We start from the raw sequence: 27,428 nt of genomic DNA on the forward strand, positions 1-27,428 counted from the left end.
ATTTTACAGAGATTTTCATCCCAAACATAATTTTTAAGATGATAATTACAGGCGATCTTCCATCAACCAGAAACCTTGGCTTTCTCAAATGACTAAGTCAGGAAAGGTTATATGCTGCAGGATCCACTGCTCTTTGTGTGGATGGAGATGACAATTAGAGAATTTAAGGGAAGCAAAGGGAAGGTGGAAGGTGGAGAGGGGGATCAATCAGGATTGCTTTGCATTCTGGACATGAATGTTAACTCTCCTTAGCTACATATGTATAGAATGGGCAGTTTTCAAAACTATTTCGCACCCATTATACATCATCTCATTTATTGGGATTCTTGTCTACCAAAGAGGAAACACATGCACTTATGTGTATGCACACACACACACAGATGTGTACACATACATGAGGATACACATCCATACACATGTACACGCAGACACTGACACACAGGGTAAGTCCCATCCTAAAATACCCAAGAAGCAATCAATGAAAAAAAATCACTTTGCAGAAAAGTACATGTAAGTGCATGATGCCCACACGTGCACATTCATGCATATACAAATACACACACAGGAATGCACAGAAATACACAGGCTCACACACATCTACACACAATTACACGCAAAGATGCACACGTGCACATGTGCATGCACATAAACACACAGACATGCACACATGATGCCGTCCTTTATTATTGCCTCAGAACAGTGAACCTGAAAGATTTTTTTCACTGTCTTGGATTGGTGAAACTCCACATAATTTTGGGATCGTGACTTTTTTTTTTTTTTGAGACAGAGTTTCACTCTTGTTTCCCAGGCTGGAGTGCAATGGCGCGGTCTCGGCTCACTGCAACTTCTGCCTCCCGGGTTCAAGCAATTCTCCTGCCTCAGCCTCCTGAGTAGCTGGGATTGTAGGTGCACACCACCACGCCTGACTAATTTTTTGTATTTTTAGTAGAGACGGGGTTTCACCATGTTGGCCAGACTGGTCTTGAACTCGTGACCTCTGGTGATCCTCCCACCTTGGCCTCCCAAAGTGTTAGGATTACAGGCGTGAGCCACTGCTCCTGGCCTGGGATCATGACTATTAGGAGGGGATGATGATACTGTAACTGCCACCATTGTGAGGGGGGCCTCATATGTTCAAGATCTTGTGCCTGGCATTTGACACTCCACTTACCACCCTCTATATCTTTTTCTTTTCCCCCCTTCCTTCTTTTTCCTTTCTCTACCTTTTTCTTTTTCCCTCTTTCACAAGCAGTTCCATGAGCACTTTCTCACTGTAAAACATCAACATTATACTGACAAAACAAACCTTCCTCCTGTATATTTCCTGCCTTCGTAACCACTCAATTTCTGAGCAATAATGGCTGTGATCAATTTCAAGTGGAACCTGCATCCCCCAATTTGACATGCAGTTCTATAGTACATACAGAAAAGCCCTGAATGTCCACAGACAGGATGAAGGTTAAGCACAGTCTGAAATACCGTACAATAGCTGAAAATAACCAAAGCAAATTTTTGGAGTAATATTAGTCAGCATCTACCAAGCCCTAAATAGGAGTTGGCGCGCTCCCTGCATTCCATCATTTAATCCTTTCAGGTACATCTGCACACGATTAATATTCCCATTTAACAGATGTGAACACCGAGGAAAGGTGGGATTAGGATGTTAGGACATTTGTCGTGCTCATACACTATAATTGGAATGATACAGAGATGATTAGCATGGTCCCTGTGCAAGGATGACATGCAAATTTGTGAAGGACGTTAGGACATTTGTCCAACCAGCATGATGCAGACCTGAGATTTAAACCACACGATCTGTCTCTAAAGCCTGCATTATTATTATTATTGTTATTATTATTATTATTATTATTATTATTATTCCTCTTCTTCTTCTTCTTCTTCTTCTTCTTCTTCTTCTTCTTCTTTCTTCTTCTTTCTTCTTCTCCTTCTCCTTCTCCTCCTCCTCCTCCTCCTCCTCCTCCTCCTCCTCCTTCTCCTTCTCGTTCCCCTTCTTCTTTTTGAGACGGAGTCTCGCTCTGTCATCCAGGCTGGAGTGCAGTGGCGTGATCTCGGCTCACTGCAACCTCTGCCTCCTGGGTTCAAGCAATTCTCCTGCCTCAGCCTCCTGAGTAGCTGGGATTACAGGCACCCGCCACCATGCCCAGCTAATTTTTGTGTTGTTAGTAGAGACAGGGTTTCACCACGTTAGCCAGGATGGTCTCGAACTCCTGACCTCTTGGTCTGCCCACTTTGGCCTCCCAAAGTGCTGGGATTACAGGCATGAGCCACTGCACCTGGCCTTAAAGCCTGAATTCTTAAGACCCATACTAAGATAACCAAGAAGTAGTAAGTGAAAAAAAAATCCATTTGCAGAAGAGGGAGCATGATATGATCCCATTTATATAAAAACTGAACGCATATATGTGGGTGCACACGTGAATGTATGGCTTTCGATAACTCTTGCAACACCCCAGTACACTTTTAACAAATGACTGGCGCAGCAGAGGTGAACGGACTTTCTATGGCTGTGGAGCTGGGTTCAAGTTCACCTCTGTCCAACAACACAGCTTGTGCTGTATTCACAATACTTTTCTTCCTATGATAACAGAGTGAACTTTGCGTGGGGGTGGGTGAATTGGGAGAGGATTGTTTTTAAAGAGTTTGCCGCTAAAAACATCTTTTGGGGAGAACACCTGTCCCTCACTGTTTCATGCCCCTAGAAGGGAATTGGTAGCTCCATGATGTCAGAGAAGAAAGAACTCTGGGCTGCATAAAGTATAAGCCATCACAGAGGGAGGACCCCTCCAGCACTGACGATTGAAAGATGCCTCCAATGTCTCCATTATAGGGCGACATAGTTGACTGGTCTCTTGGTTTGGCAGCGCAAAGTCTCTTAAAAAGTCTTAGCAATTTTCAAATATACTACGGGGCTGAGAAAAGTGCTTCAGCTGGGGCCCAGGAGACCTGGGTTGCAATCCTATCTCTGCCTCTTGCTTACTGTCTGTCCTTTCCCTACTCTGTTTTCCAACTCTGCTCACTGGGGCAGGGGTTGTGGAGTGGACTTGGGGAGCCAGTGGAGAGAACACCAGGTTTAGCCTTCAAAACTCAGCCTCATGTCTCACAAAATTCACGACGCGAAGCAACACACTTGATATCCTGGAGCGTCACTTTCCTCATCCATGAAGTAGAAATGATTATTTGATGCATATCTGTCTCATGGGCAGTTACTATTTATGAGTTCTTGGTGGTGTTCTAGGCAGAGGCAATTGCAAGTGCAAAGGCCCTGTGGCATCATGCTTGATGCTCTATGACTGCCATCTCAGAGAGGAAGGCACCAACTGTGGGCCACCTTGCATTGATCACTCCACCTCTACTCATGATGATCAAGAGGACCAGAGTGGTCAAGTAACTGGCTTGAGGTTGCGGAGCTCTCCGATGACAAAGCAAGGACTGGAACCAGACAGGACTAGAGTGAGACAATTGTTGGGCACAAAACTTAAGGGGCACCAAAAAGTTCAGCAGTCAAGATAAATCACACTAATAAAGCATTATTTAAAAAATGAAAGTTAATGCAAATAAATTCCTGATGAGCAGAAGATCAACATTTTAAACCATTACAGGATGAGTATTACTGATTTCTCCATTTGCTTCAGCCTCCAAAATGGTTCTTCATAAAGCTTTTTTTAGAATTTTTACACTTTGTTCGATGTGGACTTTTTCATTAAATTTGATTTTTAAAAATACCACATTAAAATATTTATTTCAGCTATTGAGGTTTCTGGTGCCCCTTAAGTTTCATGCCACCCATCTTACCCTGGTCTGGGCCCTACATGTCTGCCAACCAGGATGCTTTGTTCCTTCCCTGCATCTCCTCTCTCATTCATTCATTCACTTACTTATTTGGTCAGTCAGCAAGTACTTTGGGAAGCCAATGATTTCAGGAACTGGGAAAATGTCATTGTATTAGTCTGTTCTCACACTGTTAATAAAGACATACCCAAGACTGGGTAATTTTTAAAGGAAAGAGATTTAATCGACTCACTGTTCCACATGTCTGGGGAGACCTGACAATCACGGTGGAAGGCAAAGGAGGAGCAAAGTCACATCTTACATGGCAGCAGGCAAGAGAGCTTGTGCAGGGGAACTCCCGTTTATAAAACCATCAGATCTCGTGAGACTTAGTCACTACCACGAGAACAGTATGGGGAAAACCAGCCCCAGAATTCAATTATCTCCACCTGGCCCTGCCCTTGACATGCGGAGATTATTACAATTCAAGGTGAGATTTGGGTGGAGACACGGCCAAACCATATCAGTCAGTAAACAAGATAGTCATTGTATCTGCTCTCCTGAAACTCACAGTCTAGTTGGGGAGACAGATATGATTCAAATAATCACATAAACCAATGTAAAAGCAGAAATGTGGAAGTAGAACAAAGAGGCAGTTATGGGGGCATTGACCAAGAAAGGCAGTCAGGGAAGGCTTCCCTGAGGAGGTGGTGTTTGGGTGAGATGGAATTAACCAGCTGGGGTTGGATTGAAGATATGTGGCTAAGAATGATCTAGGCAGAGGAAACAGCAGTTGCAAGGGTCCTGTGACAGGAACAAGATCATGGAGAGTTCTAGAAACACAAAAGAAGCCGGTGCAGCTGGCATGCTGAGTGCCAGGAAGAGTAGAGGGCAAGACAGGGATGGAGAAGTGGGCCTGCAGACACAGTGGGGAAGGATTTGATCTCTGGTCCAAGGACAATAGGGAGCCATGGGAGGGTTTCGAGCTGAGAAGTGACATGATCAGATTTGCTCTTTGGAGTGATGCCCCTGGCTGCTGGGTAGAAGTTAGCCTGGCATTGTGGATAGATCCCAGACACCCTAGGTTTCTAGTCCAGCTTCCCCCTTGCTTGTGGTGTGACCGTGGGCAAGTTACAGAGCAGTCGCTTTCTCTGTGAAGCACTTGCTTCTGAAAAGCACTTGCTTTTCAGTTCACTCATCTGTAAAATGGGTTACCAGCCTCTTAAAGTTGTTGAGAAGATTAAATGAGATATGCGTTGGTCTCCTAGAATAAGGCTGGCCTAGGGTTAGCATTCTATAAATGTTGTCATGATTATTATTACAGATGACAGATTTGGGGACAAAATAGAAGACAGTGAGAGATCAGCTCCTGCCCTCAGCCCCGGGGGTGGCTCAGTCCATCTTCTCTGCCTGAAGTTCGTGGCTCCCCTCATTAGAAAGTGGCTGTTCTTTCAGCTGTGTGCTCTCTGGAGGAGAGGGCATGGTGGAGGCTGCAGGAACGCTGTGAAGGTCTTAAAAGAAATTATAGCCTGCATAAAAATATTCACTCCAGTGGAGGGCCTTAAACCATTCCCTTGGGCATTGAACAGTGACTGAGAGCATATTACTGTGCACTTAAGGCGACTGCAGCCACCCAAGGTCAGAGAGAACGGAAGGGAAGCACTTAAGCATGGAAGTGCCCCCAAATAGGAGCATCCTTCCTGGAGCTGTCCCTCTCCTCCATCTGCCAATGTCTCATCAGTCCCCTCCTTATCACCAACCCCAAGAAAAAGAACAGTCACTGAGATTCCTTAGGGAGGTAAGGGAAGGAGAGAGGAAAGAGGATGAGCCAGGACTGGGAACATAAGAGTGTCCCAATTTTAGGGTTCGGTGGTTCATGCTTATAATCCCAGCACTTTGGGGGTCTGAGATGGGTGGATCACAAGAGGCCCAGAGTTTGAGACCAGCCTGCCCAGCATAGCAAAACCACATCTCTGCTAAAAATACAGAAATTAATGGGGCATGGTGGTGCATGTTTGTAATCCCAGTTGCTAGAGAGGCTGAGGCAGGAGAATCGCTTGAACCCGGGAGGTGGAGGTTGCAGTGTGCTGACATTGCAGCACTGAACTCCAGCTTGGGCGACAGAGTGAGACTCCATCTCAAAAACAAACAAACAAATAAACAAAGAGTATCCCAGTCTTAGCCATGATCTAGGAAGAGTTACTTAAAACTTCAGATCTCAGAAGCATCATCTGTAAAATGGGAGCCAGGCCACCTGCTTAGTTCTAATTTCACTAAAACTAAATGAAGAATCCCAGCCTGGAATGCCACATAGAAAGGGCTCAAAAATGATCCTTTGTCCTTCTTGTTGCTTTTTTTCTTTATTCCCAAGACATTCTTTTTTCTGTCCTAAACTCTAGGTGACTTTACTTCTTGGCAAGCAAACTGAGGCTTGCAAGCCTCAGTTTGCTCATCTTAAAAGTGGGTATAGTAACTGTAAGGACTTACTGGTGGATGTGAGGATTAATGAATCATTTTGAGCTGTTGCATGCTGACAGCAGGGAGACTGCATCTCACCTGTCTTGATAGGTTTTGTCTTTTCACAGTATGAAGGCAGTAGTAGGTAGATGCCATCTTCACCCACTTACTCCTGTGTGGTATTTTCTGCTCAAGGTCTCAGCAGTGTGGAATCATAGGTAATCCTGGATCTTAGCAGGTCCATGAATCAGTCCTCTGCAGTCATGCACACAAACTCATCATGTCCTTAGAGAGAGGCCAGAAACAGGTCGCTGGCATCCCAAAGAACAAAGGAGCATGGTATCACAGGGAAAGGTGCTCTGGGCCAGGACTCAGAATCCAGATGTGGGCTCTCACTGGCCTGGGGTCAGACTCTTTAGCTAGTTGTTCTGACCTCATTTTTATCCCTGAGAAACAATGAGTTAAGCAAGGGGGAAGAATGGAGGGTGCTTCATAGGGTTATTGTGAGAGGTAAGCAGGACAATGTATCTGAAATGCTTAGCACATAGTAGGAACACCAAATCTAATAGCTTGTTTTCCTCTTTCCTTGGGGTAGAGCTACATCTTGTGCAATATGCATCACACTTCCATTTGCCCTCTGACCAGTATAAAAATTTAAAAAATATATATATGTATATATTCACACACAGATATATATATTCATCAAGAGAGACTAAATAAAGAAGAAAACTACACTCACTGGCTAGTAGAAAGATCCATCACTATCAAGGAATATTTTTTGGTGTATGTGGAGACAAAAAGACATTCTGTGGTTCAACAGGTTAGGTAAGCCTTGCACTGATAAAAGTAAATGGGTGTCCATCCTGGCTAACACGGTGAAACCCCGACTCTACTAAAAATACAAAAAAAATTTAGCCAGGCCTGGTGGCGGACGCCTGTAGTCCCAGCTGCTTGGGAGGCTGAGGTAGGAGAATGGTGTGAACCCGGGAGGCGGAGCTTGCAGTGAGCAGAGATGGCACCACACTGCACTCCAGCCTGGGCGACAGAGCGAGACTCTGTCTCAAAAATAAATAAATAAATAAATAAATAAATAAATAAATAAATAGATAAATAGGTGTCTTTCCCATAAGGTAGATTGGACCCTTAGCATGAGATGTGCATTGCAAAGCAACAAGAAGAACTTAGATATTCGATGTTTTCTTTTTTTTTTCCCCCAACCTATGTGGCGGTGAATGCTCTGTATGGGGCATCTCTCTGGACTAAGCCTCTAGGGCACACTACTTGGGGGTGGGGCAGGGAATTAAAAACTGCAGTAGCCAATCTCTAAGAGCTCCTGTAACTCGTAAACGTTGATGCCTCTATTTTAGCTGTTTCATTTGCCTTTTTTTTCAGTAACTCCTCTACATAACTCTTCTTCATTTTTGTCTGTGCTTGTCTTGATGCGGTTCACAATCATGGTTTTATTGACCTTGTTTTCGTGTTACAAAATCACTCTGTGTTTGTGATTTGTTTCATGGTATTTCTCAAAAAGTGGCTTCAATCCCCTCTGGGATAGGCATGTTGCCATGCACGATGGGGCAGGCCAGGCTGCGGGAGGAGCTTGCAGTCTCGGAGGCTCCTGGCTCTCCTCTCACCCCGCTGCCCGCCCCTCAGTGATTAGTTGGAATCCAAGACAGCAATACAAGAAGTGTCGTTGGTGGGAGTGATGGAGTGCCTGCTGAGTGGGCCGCAGATAAGCACCGTGATTTTGGAGGACGCTTCATCATTTCGCCGTAAGAACATGTTAACGGGTGATTGTTTGAATGTCTCCAGCTAATAGGATATTATTCATAACACTCTGGCTAGTTGGAATGGAAGATGATAAGAAATTAAATCCTTAATGGCTTTCTTTAAGGGAGGACTTTTCCCAGGGGAACCAGGAACCCTGGGAAATCGCTCCATGTACCCTGGCAATATCTATATGGAGAGAATTGGCTTTAAATGAACCTCCGAGGGTTACGCAAAGGGTAAAAGAAAGAGAACAAAAAGCAGTTGACATTAACCGGGTCCCTACTACGTGCCAAGTACTTAGACATTTTACATACATCACGTTACTTCATCCCGGCCCTGTCTCTGTTGTGACAAGGCACTATTAAGCTCATTTCAGAACTGGGAAAACTGAGGCACACAGAGGTGAGTTGACTTGGCCAAGGTCTCATTTCTGGTGCTGGAGTCACGATTTACATTCTAAAGCAATCTTCTTCTCGTGAAATGAATTATGGACAGAGGAGTTGTCTGGAAGAAGTAGCCCTCACATGTAATTTGAAAGCACAGAGGTAGCTGCAGCAGGTGCAGAGGGAAGGCGAGGGTTGTGCAGGTGACTTCTATTGACGCCTGGGAATCGTCTACTTCCTGGATACCTGCAGCCAACATTACCCATGAATATTCCCTGTGTTTCCTGAGCTTCTGGATTTCCTGGAAGCTTTTCTGAGCTTTGCTCTCCCTGTCTTTCCAACAAATAAGGAAGCTTCTAACTCTATGTATTAAATCCCCTCCTGCTTGAAATACTGAGAACAATGACAGAACCCTGCTTGCAAAGTACCCTGGTAAGCATTACACACATGCACAGCACACACACACACACACACACACACACACACACACACTCAACTCACAAAGGTAAATTCCCAAGAATAGAATTACAAGTCACACATGTTGGGGACATAAGATATTACAATGATAACAGTAACAGTATGCTTTTTTTTTCAACATGGAAACCATTTCTGAAACAATTTCTAGAAGCTGGGAAAAAAGAGACCACACTACTTTTTACCAACAACAGCTTTTTACACATAATGAAATCCTCCTTCTAGATAAACAGGACAGAAATGGTGGTGAAATTCTTCAAAAAGCAAGATTCACTTTCAGTGGGAACTCACCATAGCAACTGGCTGCAAATATTTAAAAGTGAATGCGATTTTTGTTTGTTTGTTTTTATTTTTGTAGGGCACAAAATATCCAATATGTTCCCAGCCTCCCCACTCTTCTTCCTTCAGGTCTCATCAGCTCCCACAGTGAAAGCCAGCTTGGTTTTCCATTTGCAAAGTTCACAATTCACTCAGCCATGAGCTGTGCCTTTAACCACTGGTAAATTGTTTCCTGACAGCCCTTGCTACAATTTTCTCCCCTGACATTTGATTTACATATGATCTTTAAGCACTGCCATGGAGGTAATAGCGATTTGGTTAATATTCCACGCGCTCCCCCCTGCCCCACACCTTGCAGGGCCATTTCATTGCTGCAGCGTGGCAAAATGCATGTACCAAATAAATGTATTGCTAATGAAATAAACGGATTATGGGGAAGAATCAATTGCCCTGCTGCCGGGATGAGGCACCAGGAGTTAATTTTGTCTGGATCTGCAAGGGTAGCTGTTAATAGAATAGGCTTTTTACGTAATTGGAGGCAAAGTAAATGAAGTACAGTAATATTCCATGATGCATTGGATGAATTTACTTCATTTTCTCTTAGTCTTGCTTGATGAGTATTTACAGCACAATAGAATTTATGGTCTCTCTCCTTTCCCTATTTTTCTTTTCTTTCCCTGTTCTTCATTCTTTCTTTTTCTTCCCTTTACATCTCATTTTCTTTTCTTTCTTCTTCCCTTCTTCCCTTTTGTCCTTCTTTCTATTCATTCACCCTCATCCACCCATCCATCCATCCACCCATCCATCCATCCACCCATCCATCCATCCATCCATCCACTCACCCATCTATCCACCCACTCATGTATCCATCCATCCAACCATCCATTTATTCATCCAGCTAAGAAATCAACGCCTCAAATACAAATGTCTCCAGGAAACAGTAATATAAATGAGAAAATCTTGGTGAATCCTGTGGCAAAAGGGAACCATCACTATCCTTCTCCTCCTCATCATCAACATCAATATATCTGTCATTTATTGAATGTGTCCATTCATCTTCCATTCTTTCAACCTTTACTGAAGCCTGACTATGCTAGTTAAGACCTGATTGGCTTCTGTGGATATGATCAAAGAAAACAGTGTTGCTGAAAAGCTCCTTTCCACCAAACTGTGTATCTGGCTAATACCTAGCCTCTTACCCAGGGCCTTTTCTCTCTCTTCTCCTGATGAACACATTGAAGTTCTGTTCAACAAATGTGCTTGCTTGCCAAGGGCTGGAACCAATAGATGTCAGGTGAAGGGTGGTCAGATCAGTGGTATCAGGAGTAGGAGGCATCACTAAAAATCTTAAAGAGGAGGATCTAGGCACATTCAAGCATTTCAGGACTTTTTTCCTAGTGCAAAGTCATGCATGGGAGATCAGATACCAGGGGAAAGAACAGAACGTGGCTTACTGAATGGAGAGGTCATGAGTTAGGGGCCGAGGCCTAGGTCAGCTCCAGGGACAGCCTCAAGGCCTTTAATCTGGGCAAAACTGACCTTGTAAAGCAACTCCTAAGATACTCTCTCCAATACCAATAATCCTAAATGGCATTTACTGAACACCTACTGTATACCGAACATTGTTATTTCCATATGTTATCTCATTGAATCCTACAGTGAGCTTTCAAGAGGTGAATCACGTTATCCAGCTCTGGATGAGGAAAGAGACTCAGATTCAAAGAACATCATGCCATGTTATGCAAGGTCACATGACTGATAAGAGGCAGGATTAGGATTGGAACTCAGGATTTAGAGCCCATAGTTATCCCCAAAATTTAGCACATCAAAATTCCTTGGGAGCTTTTCTAGCCCATTGATTCTCAGTGAGTAAGATCCCCAGGTGATCCTGATGCAGGTGTTTTGCAGCCCACACTCTGATAAACTCCACCTGAACCTTGCTGAGACATGTTTGGGGGGACTTCTTTTATTTTTGCAGCATCCTTTGGTTGCTCATTGTCCTTAGGAATGTGACAGTGCTCACAGAAGAATCAACACTGGGCTGGGGGAGAGCCAGGGTAGCAGTTACTTACACATGAACTTTTTGTTTGCAAAAGTTTCAGGTTTTATTTTCAAGGGCATGACTTCATCTACTATAAATGTGGGACAGACTGGGGTCTGTCATTTTCTTACTGAGGACCAAATCTCTGCACAGATCCAGAACCCAGGTTTTGATTTCTGGTTAAATGCTCTGTTCAGGGTGAGTCATTTCCTGAGAGCCTACTACGTGGCAGATACTTTGCTGGACACTGGGGATGCAGAAATGAATCCACCAAGATCTTTAGCCTCCAGGAACTCAATGTCAAAACCACATTCACCTCTCTGTTCTGTGTCTGTTGGGCTGACACTCTATAAAGCATTTATCATCTTGTTCAACTGTCTCCTCTTTTCCACCTTCTCTTACTGCACACTTCTGCCTGTGTAAACTTTGCTGAGAATTTGAGCAGAAATAGTAAATAATGAAGCTCCAGAGGGTTGCACTAATTTCTCAGACATTTAATCAATACGGAGCTGCCCTGTTCATTACAGCTGTCAAAAATATGCAAAATCGTCCATCTGGTCCTCTCAGGTACAAAGCTCTGAGCTGGAGTCACTAGTTGCCTGCTTAATTACCACGCCCCATTTTCCCTCATTCTGCGGCCTCTCCATTAACCACGAGCTACCAGCTCAAGTATAAAGGCAAACAATAAATATTTGAAATGGCATTACCTAGTCTGGGGCCTTTAACACTGTTGAGTTGGGTCTCTAGATGAGGAATACAGGTGGAGTTTTGTGGAAGAGCAGCCTCCCCCAGCTTCTCCCTTGCACCACGACTTTGCCCAGTCTGCAACCTCCTTCCTTCTGAGGCCCCTCCCTGCCCCTCAAATATTTAGACCTATTAAAAACCATCGGGGGGGAAAAATGATCTATACAAAAGCTTTGCATAAAAAAGTGATCAATGCAAATTCCTCTGAGGAAATTGCTTCAACAGATGGAAACGGCCCATTTGCAACAAATGCCGCTGGCTGTGCAGATGGTAATTATGGGATGTATGTAAACATGCAAGCTCTGGCAAGCAGAGCAAACTGCACAGCTGAACTTAGCCTGCATCAGGGCTGCCTGCCCTGGCACTGCCCCTGCCCTGACTGGCCCATAGGCCAGGAGTTCAAGAGGATGGATGGTGGTTTGGAATTCCAGGACCTATTAGCCTCTATTTAATTACAGGTCTTTCTGAAAAGGTCCCTGTGAGGCAAACCATACATTCTCTAATCTCTGGGTGGACCCAGGCTATGGCATGGCCCCCTGGAAGAAAGAAATCAACAGGTATTGAGCGCTCACTGTATGCTAGGCACTGTGCTGTCAATCTTGAATATCTGTCATTTATTGAATGTATCATTTTGTTTAATCTACATAAAGACTCTGTGAGGTTAGCCTTATTACATCATCATGATCACTACCATTTTGCGAATGGGGAAATGAAGGCTTGGAGACCAGGTGAAGTGATTATTTTCAAGACCACAAAGTTAGGAAGTAAGGGGACCAAGATGTATCAGTTAGCTGTTGCTGAGTAACAAACAACCCCAAAGTTCAGTGGCTTTGAACAGCAAGCATTTGTTATTGCCTACAAGTCTATGGGTCAGCTGGGCACTTTTAGTAGTCTGGGCTGGACTCAGCTAATCATGACTGGGCTTATTCATGCAAAAAGATGGATTTGCATGTCTGGTGGTTGGCTGACTATTGGACCAGGATGATGGGGGTGTAGGGCCATGTGTCTCTAATCCACTAACAGATCATGGTAGATGAGCAAGTTCCAAGAGAAATAGCAGAAACTCACAAGGCCTTTTTGGGCCCAGGCTTGGAAAAGGCACAGGATCACTGCACACATTCTATGGGTAAAGTAAGTGACACAGCCAATCCAAATTGAAGAGTTGGAGACAGACACAGCCATCTAATGGAGGGAACTGAAAAGACACATTGCAAATGGCAAGGACACAGAAAGGTAGGGAAAACTTGGGCCAGTTTTGCAAGCAAATAAATCACATAAGACTTGAACTTAGAGTCCTCTGGCTCTAAGTTCAAATGTTCCAAGGCCAGCCATGATGGCCCATCATCCTAGAGATAACTTGGCCCTTCTTTTCCTTCTCACCCTGACTCTCTCTTGTCTGTATGTAAGTAAGTCTTAACTCATCTCTTCTTTCTCCGAGTGATTCTCACTCCCACTCTCAGACTCCTTTCCTTGGACATCTGAATTAGATGACATTTTGAGCAGGAAGGGAGGAGTTGGCTTATTTGAGCTCTGTTTCTATCTCCATTTGTTTCTATACCCTTTTGGGTCTCAGACAATCCCTCATCCTCCCTGAGCCTCAGTGTTGCCATCTGTACAATATGTAAGATGGAGAAGATTCCATTTGAGATTCCTTCCAGGCAAATTCTTCGTGATTCTATGAGTAGTAAGTGGTTCCCTAGCCCTAGTGGTCTAGCTCATGCCTGTACCTGTCGTGAAATTATCACCATCCTAGTCTCTACTTTAGGGAAATATCTGGGTTCCAGAAAATCTATATTGATAATATATGTATATAAAGCTTTATCACTGGGAGTCAACATAGTGTCATGGACTTCAGTTCTGGAATGAGATAGGCGTTAGTCCAGGCAAGCTTCTTCAGGCAATCTGCTGGCTATGTGACCTTGGGTAAATCACTTGTCTTTTCCTCCATCAGGCCAGCCTGGGCTTGTTCTCATGGTGCATGGTCCATGGTGCATGGACTCTCTCTCTAGAGTACGAGAGAGAAGAATTGCAAGAGGCCCTTTGAGATACCAGCTTGGAAACAGCACAGTATCTCTGTTCCCATATTCTCTGAGCTTCTGTTTTTTCATCTGCTCGCAAGGTTACTGTTGATTAAATAGCACATAGTAGAGGCTTAACAAATGTTAGTTACTACACTTATTTTATTTGTGCCATAGAACTCTTTTTTCTAGACATTATCTCATTAAAGTCCATGATACAAGACAGGTGGATATTTTTATAGATTTATTTCACTTATGGATGAAGAAATGGAGACCCTAAGAGAGGGTGTGACTTGTTCAAGACAACACAGAATGTCAGCAGCAAAGCTGGGGTTGGCCTCTTGACCCACAGTCCAGTGCTCATTTCATGGTAACTCATCAGACCTGTCCCTCTCTTTCCCACTTATTATTCTGGTGTCCAGTTTACTCAACTTTGGCTTATCATGGGGATGGAGTGGGGAGCCTTGGGAGTGGAACTGCTGAAAGGGAAGAAGCATGGTCAGGAAGAAGCAATGAGCTTGGGCTCAGGTGATACATAGACTTAGGTTTGTATGCCAGATCTGCCATTACCTGACTTAGTGACTTCACCTCTCTGAGCCTCAGTTTCTTTGTGTGTAAAATAAGACCACTGCCAAGATTAAATGAGATAAAGCTCATATAGGAGGTAACACATGGTAGGTACTCAATACATCATAGTTCCCATTTTTCTAGCAATACTTGCCAAAATACTGTGTTGAAGGGAGATGGTAGGGGAGTGCTTCAGGAGAGTGTATGTAATGATCTCACCGCCACTGTGTCTTTGCTTGTTCTGGGTGTGAGTCCTGGATTCCACTCCTGGAAATGCCAATTGCACTTCAAGATTTGATCTCAGAGGACCCAAAATCTCCAGGATCTGTTTGTGAGATGAGCTTTATAACTTGTCTTGCAATATTCTCCTTAATGATGATGATGACAACGTTCCACATTGAGCAAACATTGAATCATTTCATTCACTCATTCAACAAGTATATTCTCTTCTGTGTCAAGCATAGGAGATACATACGGATATATAAGATAGGGTCCCAGTCCTCCCAGGTTGCAGGCTGCAGAGGGACATAGTCATGCAAACAGACAAGTTTTAAAGCTTTAAGCTGTATCTAATCTTTCAGTAAAACATACATCCCAGAGTCCTGCCACTGGAGTCTGATTCAAGAGAGCTGGGGCCTGCATTTCTGAATAAGTGCTCTTTAGGCCACAGTTCCAGAGTTATTGGCTCAGACACCAGGGTTCTAAACATTTTAGGGTTTTATACAATCCTTCGTGTACCTATTGAAAGTTTCTCACGTCCATTATTTTACTCCCAATCACTTCCAATACTTCCTTTCACCACATGGCCTTTGTACTCACTGCTCTGTCTGCCAGGGAGGCCCTTCCTTCCCCCTCTTCCTTTAGTTCTAAACTCTTCTCAGCCCTAGTCCTCAGAGATGCCGTTCCCAATCTATCAGACCAGGCCAACTACTGTGACTCCATCTTAACCTCTCTCCTTAGTGGAGATATGATATATATAGTTATCCACCGCATAACAAAATAGCAGTCAACAATGGACCACATATATGACTGTGGTCCCATAAGATTATAATGGAACCTATATAGAAACCTGATGAGTGTCATTTGATATTGACATTGCAGATCAAGTAGGGAAAATGATTGATATTCAGTAACGGTGCTGAAACATTTGGTTTTCCATATGAAAAAAATATTAGGTTGGTGTAAAAGTAATCATGATTTTTGCCATTACTTTAAAGGCAAAACCACAATTACTTTTGCACCAACCTAACATGTAAATTAAAATATGCAAAAATAGTAATACCATCTAGGTTTGTGTAAGTACCCCATGATGATTGCACAATGATGAAATCGCCTAATGACACATTTCTCAAAACATATCCGTGTTGTTAAATGACGCATGACTGTATTTACATGTTGTTTGATGAAGGTTTGCCTTCCTGCTCTAGAGCGTAATCCTTGTGAGGGCAGGAAGTTCATTTGTTTTGTTCAACTCTGTGTCCAGTGTCCTGTGATTGTTGAATAAATGGCTGAGCAAAGCAATGAATTGTCCAGGATGCTCAAAGACCCCCTGAAATCTATTCACAGGCCCCAAGTTAAACTTCAGTTAGAGGTATCACCCACTCCCTTCTGCCCCTTTAAGCTCTTTCTGTTTGCCAGTATGAATGGGTGGGAGAAAACACAGCTAATCTCTCTCATCTTTAGTGACCAGAACAAGGAGAAGCTTTGGAAGTACCTAGGAGGCAATGTAGACCTTTCTAACTAGTAGAGCTGCTTCCAGGTGGAGCTGGCTGTCTCATAATGTAGTGATCTCACCGCCACTGTGTCTTTGCTTGTCCTGGGTGTGAGTCTTGGATTCCACTCCTGGAAATGCCAATTGCACTTCAGGATTTGATCTCAGAGGACCCAGAATCTCCAGGACCTATTTGTGACATGAGCTTCATAACTTGTCTTTCAATATCCCCCTTAATGATGATGATGACAACGTTTCACATTGAGAAAACATCGAATCATTTCATTCACTTATTCAACAAGCATATTCTCCTCTGTGCTGATCACAGGAGATATATAGGGATAAACAGGACAGGGTCCCAGTCCTCCCAGGTTGCAGGCTGCAGAGGGACATAATTATGGAAACAGATAGTGAAAGTTCAGTGTGATCAATTCCAGGATTTTCATAGAACCCAGAGGCATAAAAGCACAGAGAAGGCATTGATCACTGTTAAGGGATTAGGGAGGACTGCCTGGAGGAGGAATGACTTGAGCTGCACCTTGAAGGAAAGTAGAAATTAGCCAAGCAAGCCTGAGGTGGAAAAATGGGAAACAGAATTCCAGGTGGAGCAAACAATCAAAGCACAACCATGAAGGTGGTAAAGAGCGTGTTGTGTTCTGGGAGCTGAAAGGCATCAGCGAAAAGGTGGGAGGATGTGTGACTTTGAGAGCTCCTTCAGGCAGCCATAGTGGAGATGGCAGGCAGGGGCCAGGAGAGAGAGAAAAAACAGTTAGGAGAGAGACTGAGACAGAGGCGGATGGTGGCAGTGAGGCTTAGAGAACCAACCAGACCCAGGGAATGTTACCGGGGAGGGTGATTCCATGGGGCTGGCTTGTTACAGGAAGCAGGTGAGGCAGAAGAAGGAGGTTGCCCAAGTTTCTGGTTTGAGGGTGGTTCCCTTCTTGGGAAGAGAAATGCACTTGGGGAGGGATGACAGGTTGTCACTGCAAGCTCTGGAACTGAAAGCAGCAGGCCATGACCTCCACGCCTATCATGAGCACTTTTGTGCGTCCATGAAAAGCAACCTTCAGGAGGAAGCCCTTGATCACCAAGGCATTGTCCTCAGTGCTTTGCAGGGACGGGTCGTCTAATCCTCATAGCAACGCTCTGAGTAGGAATTGCTCCTAACTTCACTTTTCACCTGAGGAAGCTGTGGCACAAAGAGGCTAAATAACTTGCCAGAGATCACACAGTCAGCCAAAGGCAGAGCTGGGAGGTGAGCTTGGGCAGTTTTGTGCCACAGTTTATGTACTGTGATAATTCTACATGCACATATGCATGGAAACAAACAGCCTGAATGTGATGTCATGCATTAGTAGAGGCCCATCAACTCACAAGTGAGTTGGCCCAGAGGAATGGTGGAAAATGGAGGGCCCCTGGCTGTATATGGCCAGCAGATGTGATTACATTTTGTTAATGTAGAGTTGTGAAAATTCTGAAGTCTCATATCCAAATTGTACTTCTCTTTAAAAATTAGATCTGGTGACACCAGGCTGACATTCCTACATGACATCAGACTTCCTGCCTTGGCAGGAGGGAAAGGGCAGTGCTGCCTTCTTTCAATGAGACTTGCACTGCCCATTGTGCCCCAGTCTCCATCATTCCCTATTTCTCTTCACCTGGCCCACCTCCCTCCCTCATGTGTACCTCTGTCCAGCCCCTGTAGGTATTTGAGTCTGCAGTCCCTGAACTCAGAACCTCTCTGGCACTAAAATTATTTGGATCTGTTCTATCTCAACAGTTCTGTGAAGAAGATAGTATTATCATACACCCATTTTACTGGTAAGGAGACTGAAGCTTATAGAGTAGAAGGGACATGTTTAAAGGCTCAAACCTCCCGAGTCTGGCCTGGAGACGGAACCCATGTCTCTTAACATCCAACCCTCTATGGGGAGGTTAGAGGCCTAGGATAGGACCCCAAGCCAGAGTCAAAACCTCTCCCCAAGGCCCGGCCAGGTACGTTTTCCCCTTCAGACATTGCAAGGAAACCAGATTCCTCTCCCTGCTGCCTTCAGCTCCCCCACTCACCCCCGCATTGATCTCCAGCTTTACGAGGGTGACAGGCCATACCTTTTAATTGCATTATTACATCTTTATGGTCTACTCATTGAGCAGGTCTCCTCCGCTGGGCAGCCAGATGCTGGAATTTATATGCGGAACTGAAACGTTTATTGGAATCATATTGATAAAGGCATATTCTGAAAAGGCCTGTGGCTCTTAAGAAGAGACTGGGGTTCTCAGGAGACAGGGAGAAGGCAGGTCAGCATACTCCCAAAGAGAGAGTTGGTCACTCGTGAGATATGAGGGCAGGGCCTCCCCTCATGCCCTTCCCAACCCTTAAATATTTCATCTTTCATCTGCCTGTTAGGAGCTGGGTAGGAAAGAAGAAATGCCTGCAAAAGGTACAGAGAAAGGGACTAGGAGATTTCTGAAGAGGAGCAGGATTCCAGGTTCATGGACTAGTTGGGATGGCAAACACAGGGATTGCCGCTGTTGACATGAGGGAGGGCCCTTCAGGTAGAGGCTTGGTATGAACAAAACATACAGCAGGGGCCATGAAAGGACATAATGGACGTTGCTTGGAGCAAGCTCTATAGGGAACGTATCTGGGCTGCTAGACGACTCCATGTGACTGTCGTGCAGGCATCTCAAACAGAGTGTGCCCCAAATGGAACCAACCCTCCCCATTCTATTAGCAGGTGTATCCATTGCAGGCGATGACAAATCCACCCTCCCAAGTGCTTGGGGAACCTTGGAGTCACCTTTATCTCTTCCCTTTATTCCACTGCCCACCTTCCACTCCATCACAACCACTGTGGACTCTACTTTCAAAATATTCTGCGACTTTAAGCTGCCCTTGCATTGCCACTGTTTCTGTCATGGATGGAGGCCCAATCACCTTTCCTTGGATTCTTTCAGTAGCCTTGGAATAAAATTTTGCTTCATTCGTCTTCTTCTCAGCAAGATCCTCCCTGATAACCCTACTTTAAGTCACAATCTCTGCCATGCACTACCGTCTGCTGCTTGACCCTGATTCATTTGGCTTCATAGAACTTTTTTCTATCAAATGTGGTATATAATTTATTATTACTATTATCTGTTTCTCCCACTACAATGTAAGTATCTTAAAGGCAGAACCTTTTGTCTTTTACTCTCTGCCCTATCTCACATCTCCAGCACCAAGGACAGTGTCCAGCACATAGTAGGTGCTCTCTCTCTCTCTCTATATATATATATAGATGCTGCCCCTGTCTCTCCCATGTGCACCTGTTGAAGAGGCTGAGTTGGGGACATTGTGGTTAGAGGGCACCTTAGTTCCAACCTCAACTCTGTCCTCCACTCACTGTGTGTCCTTGGCCCCATCACTTCCCCCTCCCTAGGCCTTGATTCTACTCACCTTCAAAACGAGAAGGCTCTTAGAGACCCCTTCAAGTTCTGAAACTTTGGAATTTTTATGAACAGTCTTCATACTTTTCATACCGAGTCCTGCCATCTTCTTCTTTGGACACATGGTCCATTCCTATAATCTCTGAATTGCATCCATTCACTCATTCACTCAACAGTAACTCATGCATTCAGATACCCACCTAACAGATACTTTTTGAGAATCTTCAAATGTCCCTATGAAGCAACTGGGATATACTTAGCCACAGTTACTGTTAAATAAAAAATATATATGTAAATAAATAAAATATATATTATGTAATATATATATATATATATATATAGACAGAGAGAGAGAGAGACAGTAAGAGACAGGCTCTCTGTCTCACTGCAGTCTCGAACTCCTGCGCTCAAGCAATTCTCCTGCCTCAGTTTCCTGAGTAGCTGGGACTACAGGCATGCACCATCATGCCCAGTTAATTTTTAAACTTTTTGTACAGATGGGATCTCACTATGTTGCCTAGGCTGGTCTCAAACTCCTTGCCTCAAGTTATTCTCTCACCTCAGCCTCCCAAAGTGCTGGGGTTAAAGGTGCAAGCTACCATGCCTGGCCATAAATATTTGTTTAATGAGTTCAAGAATGGATTTGGTTGGAGCCAGGTCCTGGGGTGGGGGTAAGGGAGATCTTCCGTGTTGCTCTGGGAGCTGAAGCATGTGCCCTGAGCTCTGATTTCCACCCGGCATGAAACTATGTGTTAGCAGAGTTCTTACCCACGTCTAAGGCAATCAGCATGCCTTCCCGGAGCTCTGAATTAGTAATATCACGCGCCATGGAGTCAACCCTAAATGGAGAATTTAGAAGAGGAATAGCTCAGGGGTTAATTTGAATATATTTCCGTGTCTCAAAATCAGCACATTGTAGGAAAAAGGAATCTGCTTAGCATAGTAAATGGCATTTGATGCGTAGCCTCTTTCTTTAAGTACGATCTGGGTCGTCTGTCTTTTTTATTTTGAGATGATTGTGGTGCCCAGTTGAAGGGTGATTTGATGTTAATTGGTGGCAACTAATTAGACCCAGTTTGTGAACTCTCCCAGGCTATAAGCCATGGATGCTTTGGCTCAATGTTATAACAATCACTGTCCTTCTTTAAAATGGTTCTCTCTTTGATAAGAAACACTGGCATACGGCTAAATGAAACTCCAGAGATCTCTCCTAAAGAGGGGCAGAGTGGATGGTAATTTAGGGCTGGGATCCCAAGTTGGAAGGGTCAGATTACAAAGTTTAGGCCAGATGTCTCTGGGTTCAAATCCTGGCTTAGCCACTCAATAGCTGTGTGGCCTTGGGCAAGTCCCTGACCATGCTGGGCTTTAGTTTCCTCATCTGTGTAATAGGTAGGTTACAGTTTTATTCCCAAAGTTCTTGGGAGGCTTACATTAAATAACCAGAGAAGGGAGATTGGGTGCTTTTTATTTAACAGTAACTGTGGCTAAGTATATCCCAGTTGCTTCATAGGGACATTTGAAGATTCTCAAAAAGTATCTGTTAGGTGGGTATCTGAATGCATGAGTTACCGTTGAGTGAATGAGTGAATGGATGCAATTCAGAGATTATAGGAATGGACCATGTGTCCAAAGAAGAAGATGGCAGGACTCGGTATTAAAAGTATGAAGACTGTTCATAAAAATTCCAAAGTTTCAGAACTTGAAGGGGTCTCTAAGAGCCTTCTCGTTTTGAAGGTGAGTAGAATCAAGGCCTAGGGAGGGGCAAGTGATGGGGCCAAGGACACACAGTGAGTGGAGGACAGAGTTGAGGTTGGAACTAAGGTGCCCTCTAACCACAATGTCCCCAACTCAGCCTCTTCAACAGGTGCACATGGGAGAGACAGGGGCAGCATCTAGAACTGTGGTTCAAACATTGGGCAGAGAAAATAAACAACACTCAGAGACTCCTTCTCAGCATCCACTACAGGCCTGGGAACTCCCCATAGTAGAAGATGAACAAGGACAGACCTTATGGGTGTCAAGGAGATGCAAGAAAAGGAAGGCACCATAATTAATAACCATCAGCAATAGATTGCGTTGGGGTGAGCACTGAGATGTCTATTGATCAAAGACGTAAACACAAATTGCTGTCAAGTGTCCCTTCAGCCCTGGGTCAATATGCTTCACATACAAACAATCCAGAAGCTGTTCTTGATACTGGAGATGTCTTAATCAGCGTGGTCAGGAGAGCTTGCATCCCTCAGAGATGTAGCTGCATTGTGAGCTAGTCTAGTATAGATGCTTTTTTCATTCCTTCATCCATTTGTTTATTTAACGTATCCTAAATGCTTACTACATGCCAAGTTTCTTGGAGGCACTGGGGTAGAGCAATGAACAGGAAGGCAATCCTTGCTCTGATAGTGCTCACAAAATAGACAAATAAATAAAGGGAATGATTTCAGATGGTGATGAATGCTGCGAAGAAAGTCACATAAGGGTAGGGGGATAGAGAATGAAGAGATGATGTCTTGCTCAGATGAGGTGACTGGGGAAGGCCTCTCTGAGAGATGATGATATCTATGCTAAGACACCAATGAATCAAAGGAGCCAACCTCATGATCCAGAGTGAAGGGTGCTCCAGGGAGAGGGAACAGTGTGTGCAAAGGCCCTGAGGTGGGAATGAGCATGGGATGTTGGAGGAACATAAAGGAGGCTGGAGGAGAGTAGAGTGGCAGGAGATGAGGTCAGAGAGGTGAGCAGGGACCAGCTCATGCAGTCACATCTTCCAGGGTAAGGAGGTGGATTTGATCTAAGTGATGAGGCCATTAGAAAAGGACCAGCTGTCCCCTTTCAGTGTGAGCACCTCAGCAGTGAAGCATTCACCTAGAGTAAGGGACAGGCTCCTGGTTGGAGTCCTGCAGGCATGGCCTGGGCTGAGCATGAAAACCTGGGCAAGGTCCTCCCCACAGTGAGACCTCCATTTCCTTATTCACAACATGCAGGACTTAGGCTCATGAATCCCCAGCTCTATCATTCTGGCATTTTTTTTTTTCAAGAAGATGAGATACAAATATGCAATCTCAGCATGCCATTCATTCACATGTGGGAAAACCCTGGCCACTGGGTCGCAAGGCTCTAGTGACCACATGCATGGGTGGCAGGTAACCACACTGAGTGCAGGAAGCCTGGCAGAAAAACCAAGGAGCATCCAAGGGCATCCTTGAGTTCAAGGTCACCTCCTCACTCAGCCCTGGGTGTCCTTCTGTTTGACCTCCATGTATCTCAGATGCCAGTGTGACCCAGGAAAGCTGGTTTGACCCATCACCCTTTGGGGTCTAAACTGGATTCCTGGCCTGTACAGGCCCATAGCACTCTGAAGATACAGGTTCCTCTGGGTAATAGAGAGTAAGCTGAGCTCCTTCCTCAGTTCCTATGTCCGTGGGATGAGGGAGGCAGTGATTACAGTAGAGAAGAGGAAAAGCAAAATTTTGAAAAGTGCTTACTTGAGAAGGGCTCCACCTGCAAATGCAGGTCCTGGGCCCATGTGTTTCCAGATCCATGCTGGTAAGTGTGGGTGCACGCCCATGTGAGGCTTCCTGGGCGTATGTGAGCGTGAATGTAAGTACCGAGCAGGCAGGAGCTGTGTTCCATTTCATTCACTGCCGATTCCCCAGCACCTGGCGCGTGGTGAGTAATCAATAAACATTTGTAGAGTGAATGAATAAATGTGTGCTCATGTGTAAAAGTTAAAGTTATCTGTTTTCTAACTTGACAATCTGTTATTTGAGCTTTCTGTCCAGGAAATACATTGAGAAAATACTTGGCATCACTATCTACACCCACCGTTTCTTTTTTTTATTTATTTTTAAATCTTTATCGACGAACAACGTGCGTGTGGGAAAGTGTAGACATCAATGTGTGCGTCTTGATGAATTTTCACGAAATGAACTCCCATGTAATCGACACCCAGATTAAGAATCAGAATGTTCCCAGCGCCCAGTTCAGTTACTATCCTTCATGGACAGCCATTATTCTGTCCTCTAGCAACATAGACTAGTTCTGCCTGCCTTTGCACTTTATGTAAATGCAATCGTACAACAGGTACTTGTGTGTGTTTTCTCCTTTCACTCAATATTATGTTTGTGAAAATCACCCACGTTTCACAGGGAAGTTATAGACTGCTCATTTTCGTTCTTACACAGCAGGAGTTGGTAAGTTTGTCCTGGAAAGGGCCAATTCTGCTGTTGTAGTACAAAAGCTGCCATCAACAATGTATAAATGAATGAACCCGGTTGTGTCTGATAAAACTTTATTTACAAAACAGGAGGTGGCTGGATTTGGCCACCGGCTGGATTTGCCAAGCCTGTCATATGGTACACCTTTCTGGGAATATGGCACAACGTATCCATTTAACTGCTGATGGACATTTGGGTAGTTCTCAGTTGCAGGGATTAGAGGAATGCACCCAGAACATTCTCACACATGTCTTTTAGTGCACATATGCAGTCATTTTTGTCATTTTTGTCAGGTGTGTACCTAATGTGGGATCTCTGGGTTATGGTGTTGGCACCTGTTCAGTTTAGGAGTTACTGTCAAACAAAGAATTACAACACTGCTGGTTCTTAATTAGGTGAGCTTTTGTGTTTTCATATGGTGCAACTGTTTCCTTTACTTTGTGCTGTCCTGCTGGTTGGTACCTTGCACTGCTTGTTACTGTCACCAGGAACTGCCCTCAGAGGTTGCAATTTCATCAGAGGCATGCTGGGAAGGCAGCCACCAGCTCTTGAAACATGGCTGATCGTTAATGCAATCTGGAATCAAGGCATAGGCAACCCGATAACTCAAAGGAGTCAACTGTGATGACAGGTTATTTACAAGTAAACTCCTCTCTCTGGTGTATTAACATATCCTGTCACTTCACCTTCTATTGCCTTTACCACAACAACCCACCTTGCATGGCAAGCAAAGGAGGCCTTCCAGATAAAATGAAAGACTGGGTCTTTACCAGTTCTGCTTGGAAATAGCCATTCACTTCTGTTCCTAAACAAGCTTACCAGTTTAGTGAAGCATGTGTTTCTTTGAGTAGCTTCTCTTTGAAGACCTTTGAGCCATTCGGCCCAAAAAGCCAACTGATACGACTCTGGATTTTTGTAAGCACCAGTCATCATCATACCTGCACCATGGTAGGTAGCACCATGCAACATGATGGCTGAACAAGCACACACCTGAGTTCCAAGTATGCCTGTATCATAACTTCCTCTGGCTTCAGGCATGTTATTGAACCTTTCTGTGATTCAACTGCTGTGCATCATTCCATCTAATCCCTCCAGTGACAATATTGAAGGAGGTACTATCATTAACCTCACTTTAAAGATCAGGAAACTGAGGCTTAGAGATATCAAGGTCTTGCTTGAGTACACACCCACAGCTGCATCCTGAAATCTCACTTTAGAGACTATCTGTGGCTCTTAAGCACTGGTTCCAGTTATGCAGCCAAATAGTTTCCTTTGGAAAAGTCGCCATTTTGTGTTTTTAGAGTCCTGAGTTTGGCTAATCAAGAACAATCTCCTTTTCTTGGAGAAATAGTTCAATGTTGGATGCAGTCTTATGGAAAAAGTGACTTCCCTCCAAATTCTTGTAATGAGACAGTTCTCGCCGAGGACAAAATGTTGAGGTCTTTTGAGGAGATGGCACCTCTTAAGTCAGTGGAGACATGCAAAAAATTTTTTTTTTCAGCAAAGGACCTGCTGTTTTAAATTTCCAACAAATGGCTCACTGTTTAAATGCTGGAAAGGAGTGGGCTTTTAGTACCATGGGTCATCTCTGGGCTGGTAAATCAACCAGTTTTGAGCATCAAGTCAGCCAGAAGTGAAACTGGTGTTTTCAAATGTATTTCCACTTCCTCAGAAATAAAAGCTGTTTTTTTAGAAAAATTAAAATTACATGAACCATTATTAAGTATAAGAGGCAAAGTGCTGGTGATCCTTCCTCCATCAGCTGATCATGGTTTGCCTGACAATGTTTCATTCAGTCAATAAGTGTATAAGCCTAGCACATTTATTGGTATCACTTAGCAAATATGCCCATGGTGTTTACCTGCGGAAGTGGACAGGTAGATTTCTAGCTGAGTGGTTCATGAATTCACCTGGTTTAAAAACTATCAGGAAGGGCTGGGCTTAAAGTTCCACCAAAAAACTGCCCTAGACTCAGGACCTGTTCTTTGAACACCATCAGGCATATAGGAGGCCATTTACATCCAAGATGGAGTAAAAACCAAGATGGCACCCTACAGAGCAAAAACCAAGATGGCGCCTTACAGAGTAAAATCCAAGCTGGTCACTACGGAACCAAAGGTGGCCATTTGCACCCATGGGCTACTGAAGTTGGGAGTGGCAGGACATAAAGTAACTTGGAGGCTAAGCCCACAGCCCTGGAAGGGCCAGAAACTGTAGAGAGTGACCTATGGATCCTGGAACACCAAATGACCCCAGGGCTGAGCCCCTGAGCCCCAAAATACTCGATTGTCCCATCAGAGATCCCATAGAGGGAAAGACGCCCAACTTCCTAGCCAGCCTGAGTATGGATGGTGAAGGGTAGATTTTAAGCAGGACCACTGCGGCATGAGATAATTCCTGTTTCCACTTGCCATTTTCCAGCTGGGACATTGTTAAACACCACTTTCTGTTAATTAAGCATTTCTGAGAGGCTCACACTAGATTGCTGAAAAAGAAGTGAGCAAACCCTGGCTGACCTGTCTTGTAGGTACTTGGAGGTGTGTGAGGGAAAGGGGCAGGAATATGTGGCACAGGCAAAGTGACAACACTGTCCAGGAAACAAATTGCCACCTTGGGAGCAGAGAGACGATTGCTCCAATGATCAACGTTGGAAAACCAAAGGTACTCACCCACATCTGGCCTCGGCCTGGCTGCAGCCATAACCTGGAGAAAGCAATTCACACTGATTTTTCCCAGCCCTGGGATCCACCTTCAGCCTGGGATCCAGGCCTTCGGTAATGAGCAGCCCTGGCGAATGAGGTTTGGAGTCGAAATCCATCTGAGGCCTCTCTCCCTGCCAACGTCTACAGCTTAATAATTGCTTCCTCGCTCCTGCTACATTCAGGTTCAAGAGGAGCATGAGCCCCTCCAGCAGCATTATGCAAATAGGGCCCACTCCGTTCCGGCGGCATATAGAATATGTAAATTTATGGCGGTGGCGGAGGCTGTTTAAGACAGAAGATTTCTCAATGATGAAATTAGATTTTCTGGAAAGAGGCTTCCGAGGACCTGTCTCCGTTCCTCTGCCTCGTGCTGTGCTGTAGCCACCAAACTGGGGCTCTGGGAAATAATTAACCAAATTACGGTCTCAAGCCTCTTTAAAAAAAAAATAAAGAAGGAAAGAAATAGACCAGGTTTCACGAGGCCACCACAAATTCATACTTTACAGAATGTGTAAACAGGAAGGGAGGCTGAGTGGGAGGGAGGGAGGCTGGTGTGGAGCATGGGCTCTGGCTAGCAGGAGGCATTAATGCAGAGCAGAGAGGCCACAGCATCACCCTGGCCTTCACACCTGGCCCAGCGGAGCCTCCAGGCAGGGAGACAAGGATGGGGAGAGTGAACAGAACCATGGGTCCTGGTGGCTGCCTCACCCCTAATGCTGCAGCTCTGATCTGCTTCCTGTTCCTGCCTTTTGATGAATTTGACAGAAGGAAGTATTGATGTCATTTCAAAAAATGCAAAATTAGCAATCTAGACCAGAGGTTCTCAAACTTGAACATGCGTCAGACTTACCAG

General features: G+C 44.5%; 1 protein-coding gene and 1 non-coding gene across 2 annotated transcripts; one reads left to right on the forward strand and one right to left on the reverse strand.

Moving 5' to 3' along the window:
• Positions 1–1,666: 1,666 nt before the first annotated feature.
• LOC115836117 lies at positions 1,667–1,774 on the forward strand. Its single transcript, XR_004031117.1, has one exon. It is a non-coding gene; the product is annotated as a U6 spliceosomal RNA (small nuclear RNA).
• Positions 1,775–14,099: 12,325 nt separating this feature from the next.
• LOC101175738 lies at positions 14,100–26,946 on the reverse strand. Its single transcript, XM_030815205.1, has 2 exons — positions 26,543–26,946; positions 14,100–16,071 (listed from the first exon to the last, which is right to left on the reverse strand). Exons 1-2 carry the CDS (start codon positions 26,788–26,790, stop codon positions 15,990–15,992), a joined length of 330 nt encoding a protein of 109 aa, XP_030671065.1. The 5' UTR covers positions 26,791–26,946; the 3' UTR covers positions 14,100–15,989.
• Between the last annotated feature and the right edge of the window lie 482 nt (positions 26,947–27,428).

Source organism: Nomascus leucogenys, chromosome 7b, assembly GCF_006542625.1.
Source record: "Nomascus leucogenys isolate Asia chromosome 7b, Asia_NLE_v1, whole genome shotgun sequence".
Lineage (NCBI taxonomy): Eukaryota > Metazoa > Chordata > Mammalia > Primates > Hylobatidae > Nomascus > Nomascus leucogenys.